The sequence below is a fragment of the Rhagoletis pomonella genome, unplaced genomic scaffold (genome assembly GCF_013731165.1).
Source record: "Rhagoletis pomonella isolate Grant_MI unplaced genomic scaffold, Rhpom_1.0 Rhpom_scaffold_00003, whole genome shotgun sequence".
NCBI lineage: Eukaryota > Metazoa > Arthropoda > Insecta > Diptera > Tephritidae > Rhagoletis > Rhagoletis pomonella.
In genome coordinates, this window is record NW_023458557.1 from 94,174,357 (window position 1) to 94,188,081 (window position 13,725).

Genomic DNA, 13,725 nt, shown 5'->3' on the forward strand with positions numbered 1-13,725 from the left:
CATTGGAAACGTCGCCGAGAGTTTTGTTCGCTTTTCTTATTTACGGAAGCGTACCCGAACCGTTTTTTCTCATTTTATTCCCGTTCAAACTGCTTTCAATACTTTTGTTCCCGTTTGTCTCTTTTGTGGGAATGTTTTTGACATAAAATTGTGTTCTCGTGCAGAACTAAACCAAAACTGGAACGTGTTCTCCGTGGTATCTGAAATATGACCACTTTTGGTATAAGTACCTTTAGACGGTTGTACCTTTTCATCTCATAAATGTATTTCAGCAGTAAAAAAAAAATATTTAAGAATACAATTTCGAGTAAACCCTCTCTAAAATTATTCAAAAATATATTTCTGTATGTGGTACGAACCTTGATTTGAATATACGAACATTGAGAGGTTTGGACTTACCTGAAAAGAAAAAAGAAAAAAAAATATTAATTTCAGTAGGGTTATTTTAAAATCATATTTTACTTAAAATTCATAAAGTAGAGTTACTTGAGAAAGCCATTCAAAAGATAATTTCTATAAGCCAAATACGAACCATGTACAGTAAAACGGTGTTCACATGAGGCGATTTTTCAGGCCTTTTTTAGTTGAATCAAAAGTTAGCTGGGCCCCAATTTAATTGGAAGCGATTAGTTGAAAAGCCGTTCAAACCAGGCGATTGTTGCTTTCAACTAAAAGTTGGCTGTAAAATCGCCTCATGTAAACATCGTATAAGGGAGATCTTCAATGAAATGAAAAAAAATCTGCAATTTTCACCCAATTGCCACTCTTTACGCAGGGGAAGTTGGTGGAAATCCTCCAGAAGCGACAAAAGGCAAGCCAAAGATGAAACCGTGCGTGGGAATGGTACTTGATGGAGTTGCCAGTACCAGTTTGAATCTTTGGTTTTGCTTGTGAGTGATTTCGACTGAGGATCCTCATCCCATCAGAATGGGTACTTACTTGTACGTCACTACTGGAAAAGTATTCGGAGGAAGTGGCGTTAGTAACGTAGAGAGACGCCACGATGAAGGTGTTGCTTTTGTAAAAAAAAAATCCGCTGTTCTTTATGGCCGCGTACTTGGGGCTTACACAACTCAATTTCGGGGAGACAATATCAATACATTCATACTTTTTTTACTAACATATTCACAATTCTCTCATTCTCTTCGTCTCTGTCTTTGATTTTTCTAAGACAGTTTAATGTGCCACAATACATATTCTCAATTGTCTTGTCTTAAGTAAACGCAAGGTTATTCAATTGCACTGCATTGCTGGACTTAAAGCTCTGTTAGTCTAGACTTAATTTTCGTAACTTAATTTAACTTATTATTTATTTGGGCCAACCGGCTTGTTAAAACTTAGCTTACCGTAAGAAACTTAAGAACCTGTAGGTTTTAGATTCTTAAGTCACGGCCTTACGGAAATTGAGAGCGGTGAAAGAATCAAGCTTGCCAGATTTTCGTTTTTGCACTTCTGAAAAATAAAATAACGTAAACATATTTTTTGTGTGAACTTTTTTGATGTAGCATTTTAGACGACAAACCGTCAAACAGCTGAAAAAGAAAATACAAAAACAAAATAATTCCGCTTTGGCTTAAGTTGACTTTTTGAGTGATCATTGATGATTTCTTACGGTAAGCAGGATAAAGTACCTCCTGGTAACATAAAAAGAGCCCACGCATTTCAAGACACACGTAACTGTTGGCAGCTACAACTTAGAAGAAGTGATGACCTTTGTCTACCTAAGATCCAGCATAAACACCACCAACAACGTCAGCCTGGATATCAAGCGAAGAATAACTCTAACCAACAGGCGCTACTTTAAGGATCGGTAGGCAATTGGAAAACAGAGTCCTCTCTCGACGAACCAAAATGACGCAGAAACGTGGACGATGCCGTAAAAAGATGAGAAGGCTTTGGGTGCTTTAGAGACTCTTTGGGCCTGTTCGCGTGGACAAAGGGTATCAAAGAAGATGAAAGACGAACTAAATGAGCTTTTTAGCTACATGGACTTCAGTGAAAATATCCTCCGACTCGACACCGATGGATGGACAACGAAAGCAAGAGCGCGCACAAACAAAATGGAAGGACCAAGTGCAGAAGTAACTGCCTGCACTCGGTATGTATTTAATTCATTTTATATAATCACTCTTGGTACCTTGACATTGAAGAAGGTTGTACCGGAAAGAAAAAAAATACAATACTTTCTAAAATTCTTTAACGCTTTTACGAACCTTTTTTGAATACATAACCTAACAGCGATAATGAAAGCAAGAAATTAGCTATTAGTTACGCTAAAAGTAAACAAATTTTAAAAATTTAAATAAAATTAAATGAAAATCTCTACTCCGTAGCAGAAAAGCCACAGATGATATTTCTCCTAGGCACTCCGCCGCTACAATTCATTGCTAATGTCAAATAATTTACTTCAACCTTTGGTCATGGATGCCATAAAAGTGTTGGCAGTTTGCTGCTGGTTGTTGCCCGATGGCTGTCTGCGTACGAACATATGTAACTGTAAATGCATAAAATGTGGCAACCAAATACCAACCAACAACTGCAGCCGCAGCAGCATAAACTACAAATATGTGCTGGTACTCGCTGCCAGACAGACGCGAATCAATGGTGCATTAAAAATGGAGAAAATCCAGTATTGCCATTTACAAGAAAAACTTAGCAAAACAACAGCAAAAACAATACTCGTAAATCGAACATCAACAACAAAAAGTGGCAACTGACTATGAATGTGCCATTAGCAGCAAAAAAGCTTTCGTGTATACACCCATAAGCGTGCATTGAATATACATACATATTGCATTAATATACCTGTAGGTGTATATGTATGTATGTATGTATGTGTATGTGTGCCCAACAAACCACAACAATGCAATTTAATAGTTAAAGTATTTTTACTTGAGGTTGTCGCACCGCTGCAGCGCTGCTGCGGTCACAACAGCGCAATGATGCTGATGCTGGGCTAGCGTTGGTTGGCTTAGCTGTGGGGTAGATTTTGTTGGCAAATGGCATTGGTAACTTTGTAAGTAGCAACAGCAATCAAATGAAGGTAGCAGCTAGCAAAAACAGTCTGATTGCATGGCTAAGCCGCAAGTAAAAAGTGAAGAAAGCCAAAAGTTAAATGGAAGAAAAAATTTCAAGAAATATTTATTGTCACTAGCGGCAGCCACAGACACATAACACTCAAATAGACGCACTTTTTTTTTAGTAGCAATTTTTGTTGGTTGGTAGTTGCTACTACTGAATACGGCAATTGGTATTGCGCACCCGCATGAGGTCGTAAGTATTTGTTCGACATTCGCAAGTGAGCTGGGTTGCCACAATAGTGTAAAATATGTATGTAGGTAGTGTAAATAAAAGTTTTTTTTTAATAATTTTTTTTTTCGATCAAAAGTTATCGTTAAATTTGGATTTTTATTTTTTGGTCACACTTAATCGTTATTTTGTAATTAATTTTTTTTTTTCGATAAAAAATTATCGGTATTTCGAATTTTTTATTTTTATTTTATTCGATCATTTTTAATCGTTATAAAGAAGACTGTGTTTTAGGACCGATTTAAATCTGTTATGACCTAAAATATGAAACTTAAAAAATGGTTATATGATCGAAAATTTGAAAATCAAAAATTGATCGAAAAATAAAAAACAAAATATGACGATTTTTTTGATAGAAAAATACAACTCATAAAATAGCGGTTAAATTTGACCGAAAAAAACATGCAATTTTAACGGTCAAATTATGATTTTTATTATAAAGATCATAACCGTTACGGTCTTTGTTTTAATCTCAAATAAATTTTTACCAAAGAAACCCGATAATTTCTGCATTTTACTTTTAAAGCATCGATAAAAAAAATCCTTTATTTGTGGTTCTTTGTGTTTAGAGAAATGTTTTGGGAGTTTTCCAAATCTTTCGGCAATTATTGGAAATTTTCGGTATTTTCGATATTTTTGTGATACTAAGGACTTTTGGGATTTTTATATCGAAATGTTTATCTTTTTTTAATTATTTGGAACTTTTCGGAATTTTTTTTGGAGAGTTTGTGTGTTTTAGATATTTTTCAGGACTTTCTTTTGGAACTTTTGCAAACCCTTCATAGACCTTTCGGAAATCCTTGTGAGGCTTTGCGTTTTCTTCTAAGACATTTCGGGATTTTATGTGACTTCGCCAGTTACCCGAGCATTTTCTAGGGATCATTGGGAATTTTCACGACTCTTCGTTTTTTTTGTGACTACGTTTGTTAATCGAGACTTTGTTTTTGTTTTTGTGGACAATTTTCTGGGATTATTAAGGATTTTTTTAGAATTTTTCCGCTTTCATGACTATTTGAGGCATTTTGGGGGCTTTCGGAATATTTCAAGATTTTTTGGTAAACCTAAGGAACTTTCGGAATTCTTTTCGGACATTTCGACTACAATTAGGGCATTTTCAGAAATTTGTGGGAAGACGATTATTATTTCGATTTTAGGTTTTTTCGAGAATTTTCAGTTGCAATGGGAGATGTAAATCTTAATTTTGGTTTTTAAGGTTTATGCAATTATATAGGATTTTAAAAATTTGTCTCCGGTTTCATGACTATTTGGCGCATTTTGGGTTTTTTAGGAACTATCCGAGATTTTTTTGAGAAACTTTAGGAATACTCTGAATTATTTTTTAGCTTCTGGAAATTTGTACGAGTGTTATTTCGAATTGACTTTCGGGATTTCCTAAACTTTTCTGAGTTTTTTCGAGACTCTCGAAACCGTAAGAATTGTTAGAAGATCTCTCGAGAATATTCAGTTTTAATAAAAACGTAATTCTTAATTTTTGTTTTTATAAAAAAGAAAAAGATTGTCCGTTTTTCCAATTTGAATTATTAAAACCTATGGTTTACGATTTTTTTTATTGATTTGGATAGACTTTTAATTATTTTCTTAAAAAAAAAAATAAATGCGTAATGTCAGGATAATAATTTTAATTTTCATAAAATTTCATGCTGCCTTTATTACTAATATTTATTATTTTTCTACAACGCAGTTCAATGAAAGAGTTTGAAAATCTCATTAAATTAAATCACTTTTGTCACTGCAGCAGTCACACTGCAAGTTGACAACTTTCAATATTACAAATGTTGAAAGCGAAGACATTGTACTCGTGGAAATGAAAGAATTCAGCAATAATGAGTGAACATAAAGTTGTCTAGTAAATAACAATTTAAAGAAAATTACTTTTGTATTTCATGTTTTTGTTTCCTTCTATATTCTTAGAAAAACTTTTGATCGCAAAAGATAACTGCAAAAGTTGAAAACTATGCGAAACTTTAGAAAATTGCGCAAATCACAATAAAGTTAGTTATCTCGAGTCAGAAAGCGTAGAAAGTTGACCACGTATTTAATCAGGAGTGAAAATTATATGGAAAGTTATTGAAACACTGATTCGGCAGAATTTTTTGGTAGTTTTAGTAGTGATAGCGGTAATTTCACGACGCCAACTTGTGTTGTCTTTGAAATTAATTACACCGTTGGGCAAGGAAAGTGCTAATTGAATTGCGTATTTGAAGTAAGACAGGAACACAAATTCCAAATATAGAAAACTGCGTTTTTACTTTTTCTTTCAGACGACAGGATTTTTTTTAAGTACTTTGAAATTTGGAAAATTTTATTAATTGAATTCAGTGCAATGCAGAAAAAGATTATGGTTATCAAATTAAAAAGAAAAAAGGCATTGAAAATGTCCTTTAAAAAATTTATCCGTGAATAACCTTGAAATTTTGCAGAACTTATTTTTGAAAAAAAAAATTATGTTTATTATGTACTAATATACATTCGACCACATCCTCGAATTTCGTCCTTCCAACTTGATAACCTTAAAAATAACTAAATTAGTTTTTTCGATTCTCATAAACCAAAAAGATAGAATTTTCTCTTTTATTTGGTACCCAAATTTTTATACTACATTGCACTGTATTTTTTAAATATTTTTTTGAATTAGTCATATTTTTCGAATTTAAAAACCTTCAAAAAGGTTTATGATGGCGAAATTTGTTTTAGAGAAGTTTATGACTTCAAAAGCAAAAGCCTAAACAAAGTGAACCTTAAGTTTTAATACACAATTAAAACAAATCGCAAAATCAATTTCTTATAAATAATGAAAAAATTTAGGTGTATAAAATGCAATCGAAATTCCATTTACTGCACTTGACACAGCCGAATTAACAAACTAAACAAAAAGCTAAAGCGCAGTCCTATCAATCCATAGACGGTCGCATCAATTTACACTTCCCTACATCTGAATAGAGTGAAGCGCTTGATTGCGCTTAAATGCAAACTCTGCATACATATGTATGTATGTATGTATGTATGTATGTATGCACACTAGGGTGATCCAAAAACAGTAAAGTCGGAATTGTAATGCTCTAACCACCCCCCCCCCCCTTCACCCTCTCTGAAAAAAGTATACCCCTATTTTTTTTTTTGTTATTTTGAAATCAAAAAATTTTTAGAGTACGCTCAAAGCGCTCAAAGTCTTCCATGTATTTTTAAATGGGAAAAATAAAATTTTACGCAGAAATGGTATAGAATTCTTGAAAATCAATATTTTTCGATCGGAAAACTCTGTTTCTCTTCAAGATACTTTCAATAATAATACCCAATTGTTTATTTAACTATTATAATCCTAAAATAATAAAAATTCCGACTTTACTTTTTTACATGCATTTTTGGACCACCCTAATTCACACATAAAAAGAAAAAATTTAAGACTTGTTTGCATTCATCGTTTTTAAATAGAGAGTGCAGAAAAAGATCAGAAGGGAAAAAAAAAAATTAATTAAAGGAGACTTTTTTTGCAATTAAGGCAACGAAATCGTTAAAATCGCTAAAAAAAACCTCGTTGCATACGTTTTCACTCATAAATGTGTTTCAATAAGTACATATGCCAATATGTATGCTCGTTTGTGCTATAGTAGAGCGGTACAGAGGCTGTATATGAAAGAATGAATGGTTGAAATTGGATTGAAAATACATTTTTCTTCGGTAAAGATAAAATGCGACGAAATTGGTAAAAAAAAATTTTGGGAATTTCATTGACAATGCGCTTTTAATTGCGATATAAAAGGGCAACGAAAATTTGGAGACTTTTCATGGTTGGCAGTAGATGCAATTGCCATTAGAAAAACTTTTTGTATACCGATGGGATCGCGCACCCAACCTGAGTATTAATAACAAAAATAATATTTTGGCGCTTAACTACACTTTTGCTTCTCCACTTTGTATTGTGTGTACTGTCGTTATAGCAGAAATGGAAGGACTTACAATTTTACGCCGCCTCCGAACGAAAAATGAGCATATAAGAAGCCTTTTGCAGTCAGAAATACATTCGGAGGTTTACCATTGCCTGCCGCGGAACGATCGAGGCAAGAAAAGCTTTTTATCGGACCAGGGCTCGAGCTCAGATCCTACGGAGTGGAAGGCCGCCCCACTAACTGCGCAAACATAACGGCCGTCTAAACCTAAGTATTATAGTTCCTTGGTTACAGGGACCGAAAGATTATTTGTTCAAAATATTGTCCAAAAAGCACTATGCTTTCCTTCTTATTACCTTAAACCTTCTAAGTAGGATATATAATTACATATATGTATGTATGTATGCATGTATGTATAATTACAAACACATCATAGCATTAAAGAAAATTCTCTTGTATGTATGTTCCGCACTCATAACTCCAAGCATTATTTATGCAGTATTAACGTAAACTTAATGGACTTTTTGACGGTAAGTTTCAAAAATATTGCATACATAATAAAAGTAGGGGCAGCCAAACACAAATAAATCAAAAGTAAAATGAGCGCTGCCTGGCAAAGCCACGAAAAGTGTGGACAGCACAAAAAGAAGTTAAACAGGAAACGAAAAAGAAAAATATTTGCTCTGCGCCTAAAAGTACGCTACGTAAATGCAGCACAAGCTGACAGAAAGATGCTTGACACATACACATGGGTGAGAGCGCGTAAGCAAATGTGTACCCTGGTGGAAAGTGCTTGCGATAAAATGAAATTTTCACAAAAAAAAAAAATTTTTTTGGGCTTTTTTCAGGGACGTAGAAGTCCAGAAAAATTGTTTAGAAGTCAGGAAGTGCCTCGTTCTACTGAGGAAGCAGATATCACTCTGTCTTATATCTGTACTTTTATTCGGCAAGTAACGATCGAATTATACCAAGCAAGTAAAAAACGATGGAGCGATTACAGAGCCAAATAAGAAAAAGAAGAATGATACGGAAAACATAACGTAAATGTACATTTGGGTACATCAATGCTCACAAAAAAAAATCGGTACTCTTTTTCCTTAGAATTGTAAAACTTAATATATTTTAAGACTTCCCCCAGAATATGTCGAAGAAATATTAAGATTTACGCGAGCCCGGCCGAAATCGAGTTTTTTTTAATAAGTAAAATTAGTTTTAAAAATATTTTTCTCACGAAATTATATCGGATGATAGAAAAGTGTAAGCCCAAAAGGTCTACATACATTTTTTTTTTTGAATTTTATCAACAAAATCAAAACATTAAGATTTTTGATGCTATTTTCAAATGGGTCCAGCTCATGTAAATCTTAACGTTTTGCCGAAATATTTTGTCGGAAGTTTTGGAATATAATACAATTTATAATCAATGGGAAACTTTCAACTTTCTTGGTGAGGCACCCTAATACACTTACAAATTTATCCCTCGTTTGCTGGAAGAACGTTGTAAGTCAAAAGCTCAAATGTGAGAAAAACAAAGTTGGGGATTCAAATGAGGTTCTTCCTTTTGAACAAAAATAAATAATAACTAAAGAAATATAACAAGTAGTATCGTAACATTTAATCGATTGAACAGATGTGTCTTTAAATCTTAATGATGTTTGATACCTTGGCCAATGAGTAATCCTTTTCTAATTATAAATGCTAGGCATAGTAGAAAAAGTAAAATTGCTTGAAGGGCGAATTATCTTTTTTTGAGGCAAAATTGACAGATATCCGGCCTTTTTTTTTTACACAACCAAAAAGAAGAGCTGCCGGCGGTTTTTGCTTAAATAACTCAACATGTTTTTTCTCTTTTTATTAAGACTTTTTTTCAGCAACTTACGTACGATGTATATATGCTTTTTTTCTAGCAAACTGCCAGTTCGCGCTTCCTACTTTTTATGTGAAAGCACTTTTGTACGTTTGCCAGACACATTTTGGCAGTTTGTCAGAAAAGTTGGTGTACTCATACAACTGCACGCGTGCAAAGCGTATATGTGGGTGAATACGACGTATAAAGTCTATGAAAAAGTACTCGTAATTTTTATTGTCACCGGTCGTTTGTGACTTTTTGTTGACAATCTTTGCTTGGCGGAAAAGTTTTTCATTTTAAGTTGGTTATCTTAAGTAGGCATTGGCAGACAGGCTGTAGACGGTGTTAAGATGACAAAAACAAGAAATGCATAAAAATACAAGTTTGATGCTTTGGGGTTGGGGAAAAGTCGTTATCGTAATAATTTTAAGGTGAACTTGAAAGGAAAAACATACAAGCCAAGGTTGAAATTCAAAGACGATAGTGAAGCGATGAGATAAAAAGACAATTTATGCTAAAATAAATATTTAATTTTATGAATCCCGCCTATAAATTCAGAACAATGCTTTATTGAACAATTATGTTAACAATTTGTATGTACTTAAAAATTTAGTAAATTAGTCGGTTCTTAACCAACTTTTATTTTCGAAGCATGCATTGCTTACTAAACACACAAAGAATTGAATCCGATAGCGAAATGATTAAGACCGGTCTAATTGCCTCTTGATCACTAAAAACACCTCCTAAACAATGATTGTTTAATTTGATGCCATTGAATTTTCTAATCGGGAGTGTAATTTGAAATTTAATAACCTTTTCGGAAACACCAAATGCGGAAGCGTGAGACATCGTAATCTTTAGGATATGTATGTACAGTGACTCAAACAAATGACTACGAGTTGACTTTTTTTTAATTCGTAATGTTTTTCGAGCTAAATTGTTTTGTTATTTTCTATAGAAATGCCGTCCAAGCTTTACCCAAAAATATATAAAACACAGTTTCAAACTATATACATATAAAATTTAGGAAAATTCAACAAATTTTCATGAAAATTTAAACTTTTTAATCTGAATCTTTAGAACATTTTTGAGTATGTCTAATTAAGTGAAAATTTCAACCGCCTAAAAAACGCTTTGATTTTTGAGAATTTTTCTCTGAGACTAATTATTCGATTTTTTTTTATACAACAACTGCAATTTACAAAAACTAAACCAAATTTTTTGAAATTTTGTTGCTAACGACCTACGGCTACGGCTAACGGAAAAAAATAAAAAATCCGTCTTCCAAAAAAAATTCTCAAAAATCAACGGGATTTTTTAGACGTATGGGCTATAAACTGCATACCCAAAAATACTTTAAAGATTCAGATTAAAAAGTTTAAATTCTGATGAAAATTTGTTGAATTATCTAAAATGTTTTATCAAGCTTTTTTTGGTTTTTAAATAACAAAAATAAAATGAGCCGAAAAACATTACGAACATTTAAAAAAATCAACACGTGGTCATTTGTTTGAGCAACTGCATGTACAATAAGGTGGTCCAAAAAAAATAAAGTCGGAATTTTAATGCTACCATCAACTAGGATTGTTCTACGCAAAAAAAAAAACTTGCCCCGGTCTTTTTTATTCTGAAAAAAAAACAATATTTAGAGGGTGCTCAAAGCGCTTTAACTTTCCCGTATCTCATATGAGAAAAAACCATTTTTGAAAATCAATATTTTTGCATCGGAAACTCTGTTTCTCTTGAAGAGACTTACAATAATAATACCCAATTGTTTATTTTCCATTTATTAATAGTAACGGTTTTTTATCGGCCCCCATTGAAATTTATGGGCTTTTTTGGGGGCTTGTAAAATATAGTTACTCTTAAAAACTGGCTAAATAAACAATTGGGTACATATTATAATTAGAAGTCTCCTGAAGAAAAACAGAGTATTCGTTCGAAAAACATTGGGTTTCAAGAATGCTATACCACTTATACGAAAATTATTTTTTTCCAATATAAAATACATGCAAAACTTTGAGCGCTTCGATCACCTTCTAAATATTTTTTAAATTTAAATTTCCGACTTTACTTTTTTTTGGACCACCCTAAAGTACATTTCCATTTCTTTCTAGATACACACACTTACTTATGAAGTTCCTACCGTGGCCTTAATATTCAACAATTCCAAACATTAGTGATAACTTTTCATTTGTAGCCTAAATGTATGCAACGCGTAATAATACTGCAGCTCTTCTACCGCAGCATATCTACCACAAGAATTTTATGGTAAATGCTTTTTGGTTGCTACTTTCCTTTTACATTCTGCTAGCGTCAGTAAGGGAGGGAAAACATTGGTATTTTGCCAAAAAAAATCACATATTTTAAGTATGCAGGAGATTATGAGAAAAAATTAAACGAAAAACGGACATGAAAAACAGAAAAAATATGTGAGGTTGTTCTCAACAATATTCCTTCTTTTTGGATTTAAAATACAGATGGCACGTTAAATACCTTAACTCACTAGTATTTCCTTTGTATAGAAAAAATGTGAAATTACTTAAAATACTCAAGTACAGAGCAGTTTAAAAATTACAACTAAAAGCCACCCGATATCTAGATTAAATATACTATAATTGGTATACCCCGGAATTCCAAGATCTTTCATACATAAATATGAACAAATTATTATTTTTTTTCTACTCACATTTGTTGACAGTTGACTGCTCAAGCTCAGCACCTGTTCACGCGCATCCAATAATTCACGCTTCAAACGACGTATTTCGTTGGCTTGTCGCTCCTCTGCTGAACCATACAGTGAGCTACCGCCAGAGAGCAGTGATGCGGCACTGCCGTGCACTACAAAATAAATAAATTATTTCATAATTTTAATACATTATCACAACACTAACACTATTTTATAAAATCACAAACAAACGATGCACACACTCACCTTCATCATTCTTCTTTGGATATGTGAGACGATGACCCGCTGTATTGCTGCTGCTACTAGCGCTTCCCGGCGCACCCACTAAGCCCATAATGCCTGGCATGCCAGTTGGATGTGTCGGCGAGAGCGTGGCACCAAAACCACGGCTGATTGGTGTTGGCGAGGTCGGTTGACTCCAGGCTACTGGTGCGCCTGTGGCGCCTGTGGCGCCAGCCGTTGGCTGTCCAGTCACCTGTGACATTGCTGCCGCGGCAACAGCGGCCATTTGCGCTGATAATGAACCATTTTGTGCGGTTATTGTGCCTACTGGGAGGCAATAGTAGGGTTCGATTTCGACATCGGGACCGCGACTCAACATCGAAGGATACATTTTCTCCGACTTTGTGGATCTGTGGGTGAAAAGAGAATGAGGGAGAAATGGTGTTAGTAGAATGTAATTTTTTTTTTTGGAAAATTCTTAAAGATTGGATTTTTTTTGAAAGCACATAGAAAGCAGTGATAAGCATATTTTTGAAGCAGTTGTAAAGATTTTATAAGCACCAAATGTTTGCGAGAACGAACAAATAAAGTAGGTTCAGAAAAGCATATCTACATATTTTTTTGAAATGTTTAAATACACTAAAAGTGTTTATAAATAATGTTTAAATATACGCTATTATGTACTATGCAGCTATACTTTTTTAAGGCAGTATTTGTTTTTTGTTTTTTTTTTTTTAAATTGGAGTTTCATGTGAAGTAAGCTAATATTTATTTTACAAAAATTTACACTTTCAGTTTAGCCAAAATATGAAGTGAGTCTTGCGACACATCTAATTTAAGTGAAAATCCTAATTTCCGTCTGTCGCTAACCACAAAATTGAAAACCTTTTAACGCCAATTGGAGTCAATCTTCACCCATGTAGAACGGCCGGCCTGCTCCCCTAGCTTATTAAACCGCAAGCATAGACATACATACATATGTATTTACCCAGCCTGTAGAGAAACGTACTTTTAGTGTAGAAGACAATTTCCATTTTTGTTAATTTTTTGCAATCTATTTTAAAACATAGTTAGTTGCAGCGTTTTTGACTGATATTCCATTCAAAATGATGCTCCAACTAACTTCAGAGTCGACTTTATTTTGACTATGAAAATGCCCCAATAGTTTAAAATATTTATTCAAACGGTAAATTTTAATGCAATTATACGTATTCGACAGTAGCTGTGTGTACAGAGGAGCATCCTACTATTTGTTAGCTTCCAGGAAGTCTGAGGTTCTAATGCTGTTAGACGCAACACATTAAAATTATATAAAAAGTAATTATTAAAATTGAAATAACGGCTTAACGGAATCGGCAAACGGATGAAATATCAGGTTTTTACACGAAATTGTTTCCATTTTCAGAGACGTTTCCGAATACATAAGTTTTTGCTGCTGGGTAATATGTATATGCATATGAGGCGTTCCATATCAAAACGGACGGGGTTCACACTTCATTTGTTTGATTTGTTTCAAATTTTTGGGGTAGATGAACAAACATTAATCTATATATATAAAATTCAAATTATGTATGTACCTATAGACACACTTGGCTCCTAAACGAATAAGCCGATCGTAACCAAATTTTACACACGCACTGGATATCTTCCAGGGATGGTCACAGGGTAAAAAATATTTTGATATATAAAGGGGGCGTGGCCCCAAAACGTGGACCCGGGTAACCTTAGGATGTATTTGTTTAATATGG

The 13,725-nt window shown here is 33.6% G+C and overlaps 1 protein-coding gene across 2 annotated transcripts in view; it reads right to left on the reverse strand.

Moving 5' to 3' along the window:
* LOC118735830 (protein sickie) overlaps positions 1–13,725 on the reverse strand; it is a gene marked incomplete at its 5' end in the record, with an annotated part of 194,092 nt that overhangs the window by 103,266 nt on the left and 77,101 nt on the right. For both annotated transcript variants that reach the window (XM_036465807.1, XM_036465806.1), the window contains 2 exon segments: positions 11,756–11,907; positions 12,002–12,387. In XM_036465807.1, coding sequence (XP_036321700.1) covers positions 11,756–11,907; positions 12,002–12,387 — 538 coding nt within the window.